The sequence below is a fragment of the Lycorma delicatula genome, chromosome 1 (genome assembly GCF_047948215.1).
Source record: "Lycorma delicatula isolate Av1 chromosome 1, ASM4794821v1, whole genome shotgun sequence".
Lineage (NCBI taxonomy): Eukaryota > Metazoa > Arthropoda > Insecta > Hemiptera > Fulgoridae > Lycorma > Lycorma delicatula.
Window position 1 is genome coordinate 310857955 of NC_134455.1, and position 20434 is coordinate 310878388.

General features: G+C 29.3%; 1 protein-coding gene across 1 annotated transcript; it reads right to left on the reverse strand.

The window, feature by feature from the left end:
• Positions 1-1153: 1153 nt before the first annotated feature.
• LOC142318342 (uncharacterized) lies at positions 1154-14473 on the reverse strand. Its single transcript, XM_075354928.1, has 3 exons — positions 14399-14473; positions 5448-5718; positions 1154-1289 (listed from the first exon to the last, which is right to left on the reverse strand). Exons 1-3 carry the CDS (start codon positions 14466-14468, stop codon positions 1271-1273), a joined length of 360 nt encoding a protein of 119 aa, XP_075211043.1. The 5' UTR covers positions 14469-14473; the 3' UTR covers positions 1154-1270.
• Positions 14474-20434: the final 5961 nt, after the last annotated feature.

Below are 20434 nucleotides of genomic sequence, written 5' to 3' on the forward strand. Positions count from 1 at the left end.
GTTATTTCTCAGCAGAAGGAGCACATACAATAATCTGTTGCTTTACAATTTTTGTCCAGTCTTTATCATATGTGAGTCATATGTAAAAAAACTCAGGTACAGCTGCCATGATATACACTTTTTAGCCAGTTCTTGTGGTGAATAGATTGAAGGTCTGATTCGCAGAACTGAATATCTCCTGCTTATTGGGCTTGGCATGCCGATGTGGAATAGAATGTTTGGCTCAGTGAAGAAAACAGTAGGAAAATACTTTATTCTCACTTTCCTTAGTCTGGTTTGGAATGATGTTATCTAGAGAATGATTATTATAGTTTCAGGAGTGATTTATAAATTGTTGTAAAAATTTGAAACTACAGTTCTTCAATTTGTATGGAAGTAAATCAAGAGGGAGATCCAAAGGTGAGGAGAACAGAGTTGTAAAGTCTTTTTAAATTTAGTGATGGAATATTTCAGGTTATGTAATAGAACTAGAATTCCAAAGTTTAGGGGTGATATAGAGCATTTTTCCAATCATACTATTGTTTATCAATGCAATATTAATCTTACTGCTGTAGACAGATAATAAAGAGAGAAAAATTATGGGATGTATGTAACTTAAACACTACAAGTAATACGCTACAAGTAATTTTAATATACTTGTACCTAAATGATAAGTAACATAAATACTATGTAATCTATTACACAAGGAAAGAAATAAGGATTAAAGCAACATGGGATTTTTCATATGAGTTCAGTAGTCATTGAAATTATTTTCAACAAACAAACAACAAGCCAACACTAACATATCTGTATCTTAATTGTATAATACAAATTTTTAAAAGTTTAATTTTTTTTTACATTTATAATTTATTAATTTATTTTTTATAATATAGAACAGGTAACTTGTAATTTAATTCATAAATTACAAAGGTTGTTCTAATAAATGTAGATGTAAAATGAAGAAAAGGTAATAGATATCATGTACCATCGATGTGAAGGTCATTGATGAGTTATACCACTCACCCTATTTATACCACTGGTCCCACTTCTCATGATTCAATCTGATGTATATGTCTGTAAAATTATATGATTCTGGAGTATTATATATAATATTATCTTCCAAAGATTGTATTTACCCTAATTATAAGCGCAGTAATCTTGGATTTGGATTTTGTAATGAAATAAAAATATAAAATAACTTTTTACAGATTAAATTTATTTATGAAAATATGAGTAAAAATGAAATAAATAAATGCATGAACTGGTTTTTGAATGTTTTAAATTTCTCTTCTTATTTTAATCCGAACAACCTGTAACAAAAAAGAAAATTATTCATAATTAAAATAATTCTCTTAAACTTTTCGTGTCAATTCCCACATGCACTCTCTCACACATAACCTTGCTCACATGCGCGCATGCACACAAACACACACATGTATGCACGCGCACACACACACACACACAAATGAAAGAAACACACACAACAAAAAATAATTATACAAAATCATTAAATCAAGTACATTGGTACATTTCACTCTGTTAAAGTGATTTTCTATATTATGTAATAAATTTAGCACCAAATAATTTGAATGACATTACAGCTCTATTGATATCTGTAGATAAATCCTGAAGTTTTATATTTTACTCCTGGAACAATGTGATCTCCCAAAACATATTTGTTACTGATCAAATACAAAATTTAAAAGATATTTCTAATGATCTTAGTCTGGAATTGTTCAACAACTTCAATGTTAGAATCTCTAGACATTTTCAGAGTTCAACCTGTAAAATTAAATTGGCTGTTATATGCAATTAAAGATTTTCAAAATAATACAAACCATATTTACTGCCAATCTACCGATACACCTGCCTAGCTTTAATATCTAACTGCCTACGTTTGGACTGAATGTAATTTTTCTACATGAGCTGATGATGTAGATCCAAATTGAGGTAATTTTAATCTGTTTATGGAATAATTATTTTATTAAGAAATACTTGAGGATACCTTGTTGATGAATTTGTAAGGGAATGTATGGAATTTCCTTCATTTACTTCTATTATCCTTGAGAAGAAATGAATGAATCGGTTAGTAATTTCCGTCTGTCAGCTAGGAAGAGGAACACTGACATCAGAAATGAATTAATATCTATAACTTTAATGAGCGAATCAAATGTACAAACTAAATTGGACAAACCATCTTGAAAGAATGGTAGAGGAGAAAATACCTGAGCTACTATACAAGCACAAACCAACTGATGTCCAAGGAAAAGATGGAAAGATCAGCTTGTGTAATTGTAACAGAAGGAAATCCAAAAAATGAGGAGAAGAAGAAGGGACAAATGAATGAGAAAATGACTTCAAAAACAATAGCTTAATGTCTTCACATATAATTTTTGTAACTAAATGCATGCCATCCAGTTTTAGGAAATTCTGTACTTTACCATTCACTTCTGATTGAAATTTCTGTATGTATAGTTTTCCAGCTCCCAATTCAATGTTAATGAAAAAAAAAAAAAGACAGTAATTACCAGTACTTTTCATTTATTTATCTACTTTATTTGATTGAAAAAGATATGTTTTTATGTTAGTGTATTTGTTGACTTTTGTAGAAGAGTGTATCATTTCTGCCACTCATCCAAAAGGTTTCGGATTTGAATCACAGTCAGTCTTGGAATTTTTTGTTCATTTCAATATTCACTTTATCATTAAAAGAAATTAAATGACTATGATTGTACATTAACCCTGTTGTTACAAATAAAAAGAAATATCTATCTATACTAAGAAATATAAAAATATATATTCTGTCTTTAGTATAGGGTAAAATATTCTTAGACTACATCCAATAAGAAATTTCATGTGTGGTTAACCCATACTCCCTATAAATTGGCAAAATTAGTTAAGATTTAACTTCAATTACATCAATGAATAGAAATTATATTAAACCATTTTACCAGTATGTAAAATGAATGGATGTATGTTAAAAGCCATACGCATAACGTTGTTTGCAAGGTAAAGGAGTTTCAAATCACTCCCAAAATTGGCATATCCATCATCTAAAAACATATAATCTGGGTTAGGCCCAGAAGAAACTGAGAAGTGAGATACTACTTTTTCATTGCATGCTTCACAGAGTTTATATAATATTAATAATATATCAACATATCAAGCCCAATTAAATTCAGGTTAGTGCCTACAAGTGACACATTTATTCAGTTAACTATAGGGACTGACTGTATAATGAATCGATTTCAGACAAATAAATTCTAACTAACGCTGCATGTAGATAAGATAGTAAATCATACACCAGTACAAGGTATGTTCAGAAGGTAAGGTTGAAACGTTCTAAGAGAAATTTTTCGTTTCAAATTTGGCGTTCCTGGGTGAAAGGGAGGTCCAACTGAAGAGAACAAGTCTAGGTGGGATTCACGTGATTGTTATATCAGAATTGTATCAACATGAATTCGGCAATTCCCGATCCCGACAAGTGTGAAGTGTCAGCTCTCATCCGATATTTCCTTATCGCTAAAAATAAAAAGCCCGCTAACAATTGATTCTGTTTACGGCGATCTGATGTCACGTGATAAAGTAACAAAGTGGTGTAAGGAGTTTAAAGTTGGTACAACAAATATTCACCAGGAACAGAGGAGCGGAAGACCGTTGATTGTGACAGACTAGTTTGTTAACAAACTCAAGTGGCTGATTGGAAAAGATTGCCGTTTTACTGTGGACGAACTTCATGAAATGTGTCCGAAGTCGCTCAAACTATGCTTTATGAAACGGTAACCAAACATTTGAATTTTCTAAATCTGTGCGTGTAGTGGATATCGACAACATTAACAGAACACAAAATCGAGTTCATTGTGTTAGGGAGTTTATCGACCGTTATGAGTTCGAGGGTGAAGAATTCCTCGACTCTATTTTGACTGAGGAGGAAAGGGCTGGGTGGTATCACTACACATCGGTATCTAAAAGGCAATCTATACAGTGCGGCATATTGGTTTCTCATCGGCAAAAAATTCAAAACGCAGCAGTCTACGAAAAAAATCACGGCGACATTTTTCTGGAATCGTAAAGGAATTTTCTTATCGAGTTTTTGACTTCAGGTAAATCCATAAATGCCTACAAATACGGCGGGACCCTCCTAACGCTTCGTCGGGCCATTCAAAACAAAAGAAGAGAACAGCTGAAGGGAATAATTCTGTTGCACGATAACGCTCAGCCCCACATCGGTCCCAAAACTCTCGATCTCCTCAACAGTTTTGATTGGGATATTCTGAACCATCTTCCGCATAGTATAGAAATTATATTATATTATATTATAGAATTAATTATATTATATATTAATTATTAATTATATTATAGAAATTATATTGAAATCCCAACCTGGCACCAAGAGTCTATTTTCTTTTTACCCTTTTGAAAGACTGTAGGCAGAAAACGCTTTTAAAATGATGATGAGGTGAAGATTGCCCCGTGTGAATGGCCACAGGAATTACGGCAGGAACGTGTGACATAAGAATACGAAAGTTAATAACCCGGCTGACCAAATCCTTGATACTGAATGGCGGGTACGTAGAAAAATAGTGGATGCTTGTGTAATATAAAAGGTTCATTAATAAAAATGCATTTTTCTTTTTTTTTTAAAGTTGTAACCTTACTTTTCGAACGTACCTCGTAACTAAATAAAGTCATATTATTAAAAAAAAGACGGGATAGATCATCTAGAATAACAAAAACAATCTACTCCCTTTTGTTGAAACCAGTACTTTATGTACACTACCTCCAATTAAAATAACTTAAAATATGGATTTGTAATATCTTGTAAACTAAGTATTAAAGTACTGTAGATTTATAAAAACAATAATTCAATTATTTACTTAAACATATTTTGTTCTTAAATAATAGACAGTCGCTCAGACGCTCACTAGCACGTCTGCACACGAAGCTAAAATATATACAAAAATAAAACATAATTCTTTCCTTAATTGGAATAATACGTTACGTTCAATTACAATTACAGTGATCATAAATTACTAAAGGCTATATACCACAAAATAAAATAAATCGTAAAATAAATTGAAATAAAATTATGTTGTTTATTCATTCGTCTAAACTAAAAATAGATAATTTGCGATACTTTTTTAAAGCACAATATATATATATATATATATATATATATATATATGTGTGTGTGTGTGAATTACGCTCTTCTATATATATATTGTTTTACGAATGATTTTATAAGCTCTATTGTAACTAAAAATTATTGAAGATGATTACAGTGTATCTTTGTAATTTATTCTGTTAAATAATAGCCAGCGAATAATTTTTAACTAAAAGCAAATAAAAAAAGTAATAAAAATGAATTGCAGTCGTGATGTTTCAAATTACTGATAAATATGATGCTACTACAAGGTAAATATCATGTCCTATAATAAAGCGTTATTAAATAAATAAAAAACACAAACCAGTCATCTCCGTGGCCACCGCTTCCACCTCCACCGGCATGACTGTTTGAACTAGCCTGACTGCTGGAAAAGCTGGCTGTAAATGGTCCTACCCCAAAACTAGAAGAGTAACTTTCCGCGTGACTTTCACTCTGACTATGCTGACCACCAGCAATACTACCGGCCTGTGCCGAACTACCTGCAAAACTTCCTGACTGACCGCCGTGGTTTGGTTTATGCTGTTGATGTTTATGCTTAAAATCAAAGGTTCTCTTTACTCTTATGATGTCATCTGAAACACAGAAATTCAGAAATTGTCACACCTTTATATTACAGAATTTTTTTAAGATGTAAAATATTATTTTATTACAAGTACGTACATAATTAGTTTTCTATACCCAATCTATGGCTGAAATATTATTATTAATAATTAAATACTTATTCAAAATTAACCTAAAACACTTTTAACACTATTTAATACCGAGAGATTCGAAAAGGACTTCACAACTTTAAAAACATATAATAATTTATTGAGATAACTTATAGATTCGGTTGAGGTCTCATTTCATAGAAAAACCTATCAAGTTTATCACTCGACATTCATTTTGGCTCGATATTGCTTCCATTTGTAATGCAACATACATCCCACCTAAAGTCAATTTTATTCAAAACTATAGCCAGCAGTCGAGCGTGACCTCCGCCGCTGCAGCGTTAATTAGAAGTCTTAGCTCAACAAAATAAGCAGACAAAGGTGGTACATAAACCCGATCTTTAATGAAATCCCCCAAGAAAATATCTACTGGTGTCAAATCTGGGAGCGACATCGAGGTTACCACGCAATTGGACCTTCACAACCGATCCACTGACCTGGGAATCGAGTATCAAGAAAATCTCGGACTTCTACCCGGTAGTGAGCTGGTACCCCGTTTTACTGATAGTAATGGCGTCCATATTGATCTCATCGTCTAACTGAGGCATTAAAAAGTTTTGAAGCATGTCCAGATAAATGATACCATTTATGGTTGCCTCCTGGAAGAAGAACGGACAATAGAGTCTTGTTTGCTTAGTGCACAAAAAACATTGACCTTAGTGCTATAATAAATGTGCTGCAAAGTTTCATGAGGGTTTTCGCTACCCCATATTCATCAGTTTTGGGTATTCACCTTGCCGCTGAAACATTGATTCATCACTAAAAATTACATTGTTTAAAAATGTATCGTTGTCTGCGATTCTATCCATCATTTCCACACAAAACTGCAGCCGAGAAAATGTATCACCATCTGTAACGTGTTGAACCGCGGTTAGTTTGTACGGCTTCAAGTGCAATCGTTTACACAATACGCGCCAATCAGTCGTTTATGGAATGCCAGTCTCACGTGACGCACGTCGAATTGATTTCTTCAGACTACGTGAAGAGCTTTCTCTGAGTTGCTCCACAGCAGCATCAGGGACACGTGGATGTTCTGGTGATTGTATATTTAACATGTTTGTTTAACAGAATAACCCGTCTCAAAGTTTTGATGCCAAGAATAAATTGTATGCCTGCTAGGAGGCTTCCTACCGTACTCTATACAAAAATTACGTACAACTGCAGTTATTGATTGCAAATCGTGAAATCAAAATACACAGCGAGCAACTTTCACACCAGTAAATGTATCCATTTTTTAGCATCACTAGTGACAGCGCTGGTGACCGAATTCGGTACTAATGAACTACGTGAATCAAAACTTGATGGATTTTGTTATGAAATGAGACCTCAACCGAATCTGTATAAATACATTTTATTATGCTTTTAAAGTTGTGAAGTGCTTTTTGAACCACCTGGTTAATATAGAAATACTATATTAATTAATACTAAAGTGATAATGCTTCAGTAACAAAAGTATACCAATAACTTGGAAATTCAAACTCATAATAAGATTAGACAGTTTTCAGTTTTGGATCTTTAAAGCTGAATTTGCAGCATAACAGAACAGTTTTAATACATTTCTTTTTTCCTGTTTAGCCTCCGGTAATTACCTTTTAGATAATACTTCAGAGGATGAATGAGGATGATATGTATGAGTGTAAATGAAGTTTACAAGTGTCTTGTACAGTCTCAGTTCGACCATTCCTGTGATGTGTGGTTAATTGAAAACCCAACCACCAAAGAAGACCGGTATCCACGATCTAGTATTCAAATCCGTGTAAAAATAACTGACTTGTGTAAAAATAAGTAGGACTTGAACGCTGGAGCTCTCGACTTCCAAATCAGCTGATTTGGGAAGACGCGTTCACCACTAGACCTCTAGAGCAAGCCTGTGAGTCAAAAAAGGTTTTATAAAAAAAAAAAAAAAAAAAAATAGAAACCCACTGATCATTTATACAGTAAAATTAAGCGTTCTCTGTCACTCCATTCTCTGACTATTCCTTTTGTATCAGCAGCGGATTTATCAATCTTTATTTGTTTTTAATCTTTATAATTGAGTAGAACTAATTTTAGATTTTTGTCTGTTTATTAGGGCATTGAACGGCAAATATATTTTTATCTATTTCTTTTTTTTTCTTAAAACTATTACTAATTCTTTAAATTAGGAGTACATTAATTTGTTGATTTCCTCTAGTGCAGTCTTTCTTGTGATGCACGTAAAGCATATGACGTGAAGTGACAAAATGATAGTAGTTACTTCTTTCAGAGTAATAATGTTCACTATAGTTATCCTTATAGTGATCAAAGTAAAAGCGTAACTTGTAAAAATGAATATTACTTAAATTTCTGTAGGCTGAGCTAGGCATGCTGATCTTAAACAGTGCATGAATTTCTTTGGATCGCTGAAGAAGGCAACAAGAACCATTTACCTTTTTACTTAACAAGCCTATTTATTTTGTTGTCTGAGAACTTGAATTTGTATTGTTTTTATTTCTGTTTATTCCTGTTATTACTCTGATTTTTTGTCTAAGTTTTATATTTTTTGTTTCCATTTTTAATTTTTTTTATTATTGCTGTTGGGATTTCTTTTACTTTTATTTATTACTTTTTTTTTGAAGAGAATCATTTCCTTCTCACGAATAGGTATGCAGTTTTCTGAACGACTATTATTTCATATTAAGTTGCCTAAAAACCTTACAGCTACGGCACTGAATAAGCATATTTCAATTTTAAAAAGATTATTAATTGATTTCAATTTTGCGCCATCTTCAAATTATCAGAATTATAAGAACAATTTGATAAAAATGTTATTTTTTTAGTGTTTACTTTTTGAGGATGAATTTTAATAAACGTTTTTCAACGTTTAATAAAATAACAGCTTTAAAATAAAATAAAAATTTGCAATTTTAAATGGGCTTGTGATTTAATCACACAAAATTTCAAGGAAAAAATTAAACACTATAAAATGTCAAAAATATTTTTTAACATTTTTTTAATGTTAGAATGTGCATTTTTAGATTTACATCGAAATTTTTTGTTACAGGAGAATGTTTAATATTAAGTGAGATGATACAATTTGAAGTGAAGAGGTCTTAAGACCAACAGACAAATCTTGAAATGAGTGAAAGTAAGTTAGCGGGCAATCGACATTCAAGTTTAGTTACTTTAGCGATAGGACACTTTCCTTCTAGGAGGTTAAGTATTAAAAAGATTAAAAATACTTAATTAAAAATGTTTCTCAAGTAAAGGGGTACTCAATTAAATACTGAATTAAAAATAAATAAAAATTGATAGAGCCACTGATACAAAAGTCAAAATTGAGTGATGGAATATATAATTTTACTGCATAAATGATCAGATGGGTTTTTATTTTCATTATTATTTATTTATTACAGTGGATTAATACAAATACTGAACTACATGGAATTGATAACTAAGAATTCAATTAAATAATAGGAACAATAATCTATTTTTAGATTTTATTTGCTTTTTATATAGATTGCTGGTTTAGATCTCATAATCAGCATTTTAAAGTTCTTACATTTTTTCTTAGTGTGTCTCCGCATGTAAGCAAGTGCTCTGGGTATCCAAATACACAAAATATTTGTCCTTGTTTTTATTTAAACATTTTATGAACTACGCCATCGAGATCATAACTTATTAATATATGAATGAAAATGTAACAATGTCAGGATATTTCTAAATTGTATTCTTCTACATAGAGTTAAAATGTTTTTAGTGCATACTTAGAAATGCATTTATAAAAGTTACTGATCGTATATTAACATAAATAATACATTACATTTTGTGTATGACAACATGCATTAAATCTTATAGGTAATAGAGAAATATAATTAACATCGGAATATATTTTAATACATGAACTCAATTAATAAGGTGATATCCTGGCATAAAATTATAATTTATCTGCAATTACACTTCTGGGAAAAACCAGTTAAAATAACAAGTTAAAGGAATAAAAAATGTATTGTATTACAAAAAATATTGAATTAAAAATGTATTGTATTAGTAAACAACAATTTGTCATTAACCTCGTATATTTTTATATGCATTATTAATATAATCGTTATATTTATACGGAAGGCTACAGGAAAATTCAAAGTAATTTTTTTTAATGTTTATACACTATAGCAATTGTATTTCTTATTACTTGATCATAAAAAAAAAACCACTTAGTCACTTATTTTTTTAATATTGAAATCACTGAAATCTCTCAAAATAAATATTCTTTGTATAATTATTAATACTATAATAACTAAAAATAATCAAGACCAATTATCAAACGGTAATCGGGCTTACATCCCTGACGTGCATAATCTAACCTCGATAAAGAATTACTCCTAATAATTTTATCTGTCATTTGAATATTTACCTCACAAAGTAAATTATACTACATATTTAAAAAAAATTATATTAATAATTTTAATTATATCTCACATAGTAATTATTGTAACAATTTTTGAACACTGTTAGTAATTCCTTCAATTCTAAAATTAGATTGTGTGAGGAAGTTATATTTAATTATTATCATGATTTTTTATTTTTGTTTTATTGTTATTAAAGATAAAACAACTAATGAGATTTCAAAAGATTATATATTACATAATTAAATATAATAAATATTTTTTTTTCTTTATAAAAAATTTATTTAACAATAAACTTCACGATTATCGTCATTTCTTAAAATAGTTGCAACTTACTAGAGACATTAACAAACAAATTATTATCATAATAGACCAAATATCAATAAACAGTTTATTATAATGCAGTTTTATTTATTTTAATTATGTTATGATAATAACAAATATCCTCTCGAATAAGCATAAACTTACATTATTATGACGAATTAACAATTTTATAGTGAAATAAAAATATTAATTAAGAGTTATAAAATTCTCAAACTACTTCAGCAACTTCTTAATTACTATCAGTGTGAAGAATTTAATATAACAGTAATGTTTTTTTTAATTTAGATAAAATTTTTCAAAAGGCAACATAAATGATTTCTCAAAAAAAAAGATCATTAAAGTAAAATGTACCGATTCAATTTAATTACTACTTGTTACCTTCTCTAAAATTTTTTTTTTCATAACTAGTAGAAGGAACTCCTCGAGCAGGTGGTTTGAAATATCTGTATAAAACATTCGAATTGAAATACCATTTTTCTTTTCAATATATACATGTTTAAATCAACACGTACTGTTCAGTGATTATTGCCAAGAAACCAATCATTATTCGGAAACTAAACTCTACTATCTTATAAATAAAAAAGAGAATTCATACTTATTTCATATAAAATATTCTTATAGAAAACAAAATAAGATGATTATTTTTATATTTAAATTAATGTTAGCCTTCAAGCAAATTTAATCTGCCAACTGGCATTCGTTCTTCAAAAAAAAGAAGAGTTTAATAAATAAATAAATAAAATATACTGGTTAATCTAAGTTAATGAAATTGATAGATTAACAGCTAGTTGTCATAATGTAAAGAAGGATTTTCTTATTGTATAAACATAAATTTAAAACAAAAGATCTCGTATTATCTGCATAAATAAAAGACAATCTTCGTTTTGTGTGTCCTAAAAACCACTCAACCAATATCGCTCAAAAATTTCAAAATTTATTATTTGTCCCGGGAGTGCTTACATCTTATTAGCTCCATATATTTGATTGGCATGAGGTGTTTTTTATATACAGAAATCACCAAAAACATCGCATATCCCAGAGCATTGCAATTGTTTTGATTTATTTCATTGAAATACAATTAATATTGTACATTTTATTATTTTCGTAATATAATTTGTCAAATTATAATACAAAATTTATTTAATCCATACACTTAAATTTAGCAATAGCGAAAATTTCCGAGTCCATTAGTAAATAAATAAAATTAAATAGTAAAAAATTAAATAAAAATAATTTACACCAACGTTCTCAAAAAATTTAAAATTCGATAAAAAAACGCAGTTAGAAAAGCTTATTCTGCGGTTATTAGAGTAGCGTAATACACTGGGCTGAGTATTAATAACTAATAACTGAGAGATTAATAACCCTCCTGGGCTGAGTAATACTTGATTGCTGAGGCGACCCAAGGGAACAAGAAACCAAACAACACCACAAAAACAAAACGGTTATTAAATATTTTTATTTTATTAGAGTATCAAAGAAGTCATGTATTACTACTAATATTACGTTATTTATTTTCAAAGAAGAAAAACTCTTTTTTTTATTTTACAGTAAGATCACTTTATCGCGCTCATCATCTGTCTTGAGCACACTATCATTTAGTAATCAAGAGTAAAGGTAAGAGATGAATTTCATTAGCCCTGATATCCTACGAAGGTTATCAAAAAATATGGCGCAAAGGGTTCGGACCTGCCTTCAGGAAAATGGTGGACCTTTCCAACATCTGCTTTAAGTCAATAACAGTTGTGCATAACTACATTACAAAAATCAAATCAAATGCAAGTATCTCTTTATTATAAGCCATAGTGGAATTGCACTATAGCTTGCACTATAATTGCACTAGTGGAAGTGCACGATAAAATGATTGCACTGTATTTTTATAAGTTCAAAATATTTATAATCTATTTTTGTATTTTTTCTAATTTTAACTGATTGCAATTAAATAGCTTGTCAATTTTTTTAATATTAACAAAAATCCCTTGGTCTATTTAGTTTAGACTTACCGCATAATTTTTATGAACAGCAATAAGAATTAATATTCAATTACGAATAAAAAAAAAAATGTAAGAAAAAAATATTATAATTTTGAAATAAAAGTTAAGAAAACCGTAGAGAAACATACTAAAAACCGTCTATAAATAAAAATAGAAATTTTAAATTAGATTAGTGTTTTGACTGTTTAACAATAATCGTCAGTAGACACCGTAGAATTAGACAAAATTAAAAAAAAAGAAGACAGTGCTGAAAAAACATGCGATGTCACAAACCCGATTAGTTTACTAATTATTTGTAGTTAAGTTTTATTATTTGTTTTTCATTTGTTTTTTATTTGTTTTATTATTTGTTATTATTTGTTTTTCAGTTTTGACTTGATATTGTATTAAAACGATAGTTATTATTTTGTGGTCGTTGTTTTTATTTCTTATATTTTATAAACTTAAAATAGAAATATTATTTTTATGTAGTGGTTTGCAAATATTCTTATTTTTTGTCTGAACTGTAGTTCTTCTTTTTTTTTTTATAGTCGCATCAACAATTAACGTCATTAGCGACTCGTCAATATATGTGTACTGGTAAACGTGTAGTCTTCCACAAACTCAGGCCGACTATTTCTGAAACGTGTGATTAATTGAAACCCAACCACCAATTAACACCAGTATCTACAATCTAGTATTCAAATTCGAATAAAAGGATTTGAACCTTAGAACTCTCGACTTCAAAATCAGCTGATTTACGATGACGAGTTTTACCATTAGACCAACCCGGTAGGTTAGACTGTATTTTAAACTTTAGTTATTTCCTCCTACGTCTACACATCTACTGATAATAATAGTTTAACAACTGAAATATTTTTTATTTATTTTTCCTAATGTGTACATTGCAATCTGTTCAACTAGTGAACAATAAGCAAACCCCCACGGCTCAATGAAATTTATGATTTTAAATGATATGTAATCTTGTACAGACTCAGATCGACCGTTTCTGAGGTGTATGGTTAATTGCACCCCAACCACCAAAGTGCACCACTGTTTAATATTCAAATTCATATAAAAGCAACTAACTTTTATTAGGATTTGAATCTCAGAACCGTTGACTTCAAAAATCTGCTGTTAAAGAACTGATTTGTAGCGTATTGGTTGACCAATACGCTACAAATAGACCAACCCGGTAGGCTGACAATTGAAAAAGGCATTTAGTTTTAGAATTTTTTTGTAACAGATTCTTAAAAGTTTTCCCTTTACTATTTTATTTTTATCATTGTTTAGATCTCCTATTTCTTTATAAAATAAATGCCTATTATTAAATTAAAAAATACTTTTTGGAAACTATTAAAATATTTTTTCCTAAAAGTAAACAAAAAAAAAATGTCTAAGAACTGATTAGTCCAAAAACTAAGATAGATTATTAAAAGATTTTTAAATATTTTTTACTTTAATTTCACTTCATCAAAGATCTTAAAAAAAGATCTTACCTATTAAAAATAAAATAAACTTATTTTCATTAGTAGAATAAATTTAAAAGACTTTGTTTTTATTTAATTATTTTCCTTAATTATGGTTAAAAAATAAAAATTAATACTACTCCAAATTTATTATTGTTACTTTGAATATTTTGTGAATGCACCATAATCTAACACCTTTTATATGTAACTTACAGGTAGTAAAATTAGTAATTTATAAGCATGTCAATACCTCCACCGGTATTTGTTAATAATTATTATTATCGATCAGCGGCTTGATCGTATAATTTTCAACTCTATCTGTATTTAAAAATACTTTATTAATAAAGGTATTATTTATATTAATTTATTAAATAATTAATTAATTAATATTAAATGAAATAAGATTACTAACCGGGTCGAGGTGCAGCACTTGATAGTGCGATAGCGACCATTACAATAACAAAAATACTGTACTTTGACATATTGACTGCTGTCTCCAAAAACTAGCGTTTTTGCTAGACTACTTTTCACTTTGTTAGTAAGAGGGTATTTATGCATTACAGTTATCCCACTACCCTAAGAGGTTATAAACTGGCTTCATAGAAGGACAACGTAATAACGTTTTTTTTTATTTTACGGAAATCGGCATCTTCATAGCGGAACACTTAAACAAGGTAAACATCATGTTTATTCTTGACCTCCTCATGAGGAAATAAATATTACAGTAACTCAAGTTGTTTTAATCTTATTCTAATCATTTAAACGTTCTCACTATAGGTATTACTAAATTATCGACCTAGTACTCATAATAGAGTTTTAATCTGTGTTTGTTTAAAAAAAAATCTTATAATACCTTGCATTTAAATAATGAACAAAGAGGAAATTAATTTCGGCTTAGTGTTTCTCTCGTATAATTAAAATAATAATTATAATATTCAACAGCAGAACAGTTTTTATTAAAGTGACTTACAATGAAACATCATATTAAATACACTTTACGTTTCTTGTATTATACAATCAAATTAAAAGCTTTTAAAAAAAAATTTACGTGTTATTTTACGGTGAATTTAATTTGTTTGTAAATGATGTAACATTTATTTTGTTAGTGATTTTTTAATGACAAGTTTTTTATGAGTTTTACTAATGGATTTTAGTTATCGATATATCATATTAATAAGGAAGGTACAGATTTTTATTTTTAATCTCCGAAACCACCGTTAGGTATTGCCTCAGAGGATGAAATTAATGTTTTGTAGCGTGTGAAAAATGCCACGCATGACTGGTATTCGAATCCGGGACCTTTTATGGAAGTATAAAATTAAAGGCAAAAATTATCCAAAGAGAAAGGTGATTGTTATTTATTTACTTAACATTATTTTTATTTACTTATTTATTTATTACGTATGAGTTAGTCAAATTAATCGAAATTTATTTTTACAGAAAAAGATGACTTTTGAATGGCTGATTGATATCGATTTATCAACTTTTCATTGCGTTATAACACAAAATATATAAACTTGATTTTTTATTTATTATTAATTTTTTTATATGCATTGTTAACCTACATAATGTTATATTTTAACAGATATCAGAAACTCAGTCTTTTTGTTGTGTACATATCTTCCAGTTTTACTTGACCAACTATAAATGATTTTTTTGGGGGGAGGAGTTTCTTAAGTGATCTTGTTTATTTCATATAATAGCAGCAGGAATTTTCTAAAAAAAAACAAAAAACAAAAAATGATGTATTTGTTTGTTGTCATCTTTACTTAGTATTGAATTGTTATATGTTAAGGATATATATACACGTATCACGAAGTTCCCCCGGGACTTTCATATCCTATTCTACTCGTAAAACTGAAGAAAAAACTCAAATAAGCATATGTCAAAATGCTTTGCTTGCGAGTTACGGCTAGTGAAAGATTTCTCTCGGATTTCAGCTACCCCGGTGAAATGAGGTCGTACTGAATTTTTAAGATGTTAATTAAGGAGCAAAATAAGTGATCTCTTATGGTTTTAGAACTGAAGGCTCGACGAACGAAATAGGTCCCAGATTTGTATATGCAATTTTTTTTGAGAAACCTGAGGTGAAAACCAATAAATAGAGGTAAAAATACTGTTTTTTATATTTGACTTACAATAAGTTTTTAAATGGGTAATAAACACAAAAAAATTCAAAACAAAACTTGTAGAAAATTTAATTATTACACAAAATGGTATAAAATAAGTTGAATAAAACAAAGAATAGTTAGAAAAATTCGAATTTTATTTAAAAACAGTAAATTACTACATTTTTCAGAAAAGTACATATTTTATATAAACAGAAACCAAATTATTTTTTGGTGATATGAAAAATTTGTAAAAAAAATTTTACTCTTAAAATATATATATCACTGGGATATTACATTGAGTAATATACACCGGATATATATATATATCATTAAGCTTGATATCACTCGGATATTTTTCTTTAAAAAAAAATTAAATATGAATATATATATAGTTGAAAAATTCAAGGTAAGAAAATAATTCTGCATTCCAACATCCTTACCTCACGATGTTCAGTAGCTACTTAAAGCCATTTATTTGATTTTTTTTTATCGAAATACAGAGTTTCACATTTTATGTTTTTATATTTACGTACAAATTTTTTTATACAGATATAGTTTATGGCAGTAAATAAGCAATTTTGAATAGAATAATCAATTAACAAAATACTGACACATTAAAATACAAATATCACAGAATAAAACTGATTCAAAATACGAATTTGAAAGTTAGAAAAAAAATTCTATTCAAGTATTTTTTCAAATTTTTTTAGTTGTTTGCCAAGTGAAGGGTACTAGAGTGTCCTGTTAGTTGTTTATTTTTAATTTCAAAAGACTAAAAAAGATGAAATAAAGAATAGCATTTTTTTTTTTTACTTTTTAGTACGTTTTCTTGAATTAGTCTAATTATTTATTTTTACGTTTATTATGATGGTATGATAATTGTATTATCAAACACTTACCGGCTCTGACAATGGTATTTTACATACATATCCACCTCAATTCTCTTCTATTCCTAGTTCAAGTTTTGAGTTCCTATAGCTCCTTTTCCTTTTGTATACATAATTTAATCTCTTTCCTGGCCGTTTTCTTCCACCTTTCACTGATCTTTCTTGCATTGTTTTAATCAATCTCAGATGACAGGTCAAACCCACTTACGTAGCTTTCCTATCCCGGATTATTGTAGTTCACACTTCGCAATTTGTCATTAGTTCTTCATTTTCCACTTTTTTCCTTCAATTTTCTCCATTCTCTTCCATGCTCAAGTATCAAATGATTACAGCCTTTCCTCTTCATTAATGCAGTAGTTTCATATGTAATATGAAAAGGTTAGTAAAGTATTAGATTTTATGCATTTTGAGCTGGAAATAAACTGTATATTTTATTGCATCTCATCTACCACTAAAAAAAAATTATATTCACACTTAAATATCTTCGTAATTTATTAAAAATTAAGTTATTAAAAATGTAAAATTATTATATTTATTGAAATTTATTAGACTATTTTATACATTAAAAAATTGCGCTGAAGACCTTTTTCCAATCCTTCTGGGTTTTCTACTGGACGGACCGGGCTGATTTTTATTTATTTATTATTCTGCTCTGAATAAACCACAGGTATGTTATCCAAACGTAAGTCTCCCCTGAGTATTCCTCAAGAAATTCTCATTTATTACTTAATTAAGAAACTTTCCGAGATTATCACCCGCAGGAAAATCACTTTAAAGGTCTGTCGATGGTCGATGACATATCTTCAAGCCAATCTGAGCAGAATAAAAAAAAGTCAGACGAATCCGTCCATTAGAACGTCTCGAAAGACTGGAAATAGGTTTGGAACACGCATTTTACCTTTAGTAGAAAAGGAAAGAGAAAAACAAGGGATTTGTGGGTGAGACGTGTTGTAAATGGAATAGTTTTTTAGACAATTCTTTTAAATATATAACATTACTTTGTAAAAATAACCCTACGGAGTAGCAAGAGGCCACTATTTTAAATATAATATACTTATTCATTTGAGTTTCATTAATAAAATTAAAAAATAGAAACCTGTGTTTAAATTACATTGCGTTGGCTAATTGTAATAAATCTTGATTATCCAATAAAATAAAAAAGTAAAAAAATATTCAAATTAAAAGAGGCCCCACCACTTAATATAATCTGTAAATAATAATTTATTGGCAAACAATTGCATAATAATTTACAGGTGTTAAAAATGACGTCCATATGCTCTTGTCAACAAGTTATATCTTACCAGCTGTACCCAGTCTACTTTCTGGATAGCATTGGTAATGTTTGTCTTCAATTCCAGGAGGGTGTTTGAATTGCTCCTATAAACAATTTCTTTTAAATAACGGACTCTTCTTTCAAGTCCAGAAAGAAGTCTGGACTAGTCAGATCAAGGGATCACAGTCCTTTATAAACGATTCCTCTACCGAAAAATCCTGTAGCATCTCCATATTACAGCGAGCTGTACGGCAAGTAGCACGATCCTATTGCAACCAGCAGTCACGCTCATCCTCTTGGAGTAAGGCTATGAACTGTTGGATAATTTCTTGGTAGACGGGAGCAACTGCAGTTTTTAAGAAACATAAGGATCGTATTATTCGTCACCTTTAAACTCCACACCATAGGCCTACTTTTTGTGGGTGTAGGAGAGATTCATAGAAAATGTGCCGGTTTTCAGTACCCCAGGCCCGATAGTTCTGACTATTAACACATCCCCCAAGGTGAAACCACCGCTTCATCTTTTAAACACTTAATTTAAAATGTCAGCGTTACCTCTAATGAAGTTCTTGAAGTAGTAGTGAAACCTTTTAGCATAATCAGCGTTAGTTAGCTGATAGAAAATCTGCATTCGATACTGGTAACATTTCAATATTCTCCTTACTGTAATTTGAGCTGAACCTTGTGTAATGTTCTTTTCCCGTCTTAATCTCCGCAAGCATTTATGAAGAAGTTTTGTAACTACCATTTTAATGTCCTGTACGACCTGCGTTGTTAAAAATCACCTGTTTCGGGCACGTTTCCGGTCTAATGCCCAACCGATTTCACGAAATTTTTTTACTAACTTCTGAATAACACTTTTCATTGGCGCTTCCTTTTCAAATTTTTCCCTGAATTTTGCCGACAAACAACATGAGATTTCATCTCTAAATAAGTCTCCTTCATGAATACAAGTTCTTCAACAGTCAATCGCATTTTAACAAACAACAACACAAAATAACGCAACCTTGTTCAAAAGTCAATGCTCGACACAGACTGGCAATACTCAAATGTGCAGGTAATAATCACAGTCCTCCCCACTCCGGGGTCGTGTTTATTTATCTCACATTAACATATGGATTTTAACAAAAATAGGCATTTAGTATAAATTACTGAGTGATGGGACCTCTTTTAAGTTGAACCTCTTATATTTTATCTTTGTATGTAAGAGAGAAAATAAATATTTTATTGCAGTTAGCTCTGTATCTGTAATAAGAATAATACCTACAATTTTCCTCCGATTTATCATAGGATATAATATAAAATATTTTAGATTAAATATTATTGATTTTTAAAGAAATAAATAAAGTATTTTATTATTACAGAAATCGGGCTTGAATTCCCTTCAAAATATTCACAATTTTGTTGTAAGAATATTCACTTAGACAGAGATAAGTTAATAAATAAATTTAAAAAAAATGAAATATCCAAAAACGTTTTTTCTTGAAATGATTTATTAAAAAAACAAAAACAAAACGGTTTGATCGGAGTAAACCTAATAATATCAACAGTTTTACTAATATTTTATTTTTATATTTGTCTTCATTACATAACATTATATTATATTATGAAGTGGCTACCTGCAGTTAGAATGATGTGATATTAAACGTTCGATACAAAGGAACTTTGAAATTGTATATTGTATTTAAATTGTTGGAACACCAAAAATCCACGGAAGTTGTATGTTTATAATATGATTTCATAAGTCATAAATTTTAAGAGTTTGTAAGTCAAAGCCTTTACAAAAGAATCATGAGTCACTTAATTTTGGCAATATGACAATCATAGTCTGATCCAATACCTGACCAGTATCTCATTTTGTATTAACATCTTTTCTGTCGCCATTAAATTATCATATATCACAAGCAAATCGTACTCTTACGTGAATTATATATTTATTGGCTTATTATAGAATATTTGAATTCTTCAATGTAACTAAGCTTTAATTTGTAATATTTATTACATGCAATTCCTCAGATACAGATATATATACATATAGTTCATTTTTTTCAGTTTTATTTGGTGTATGTTAGGGAAATTATTTACATACTCCTGAGCTTCCTACTTTTCTTTCATTAACACATTAAATCAATAATTAAAAAAAATAATAAAATTATAACTTTTAGTATTTTCATAGA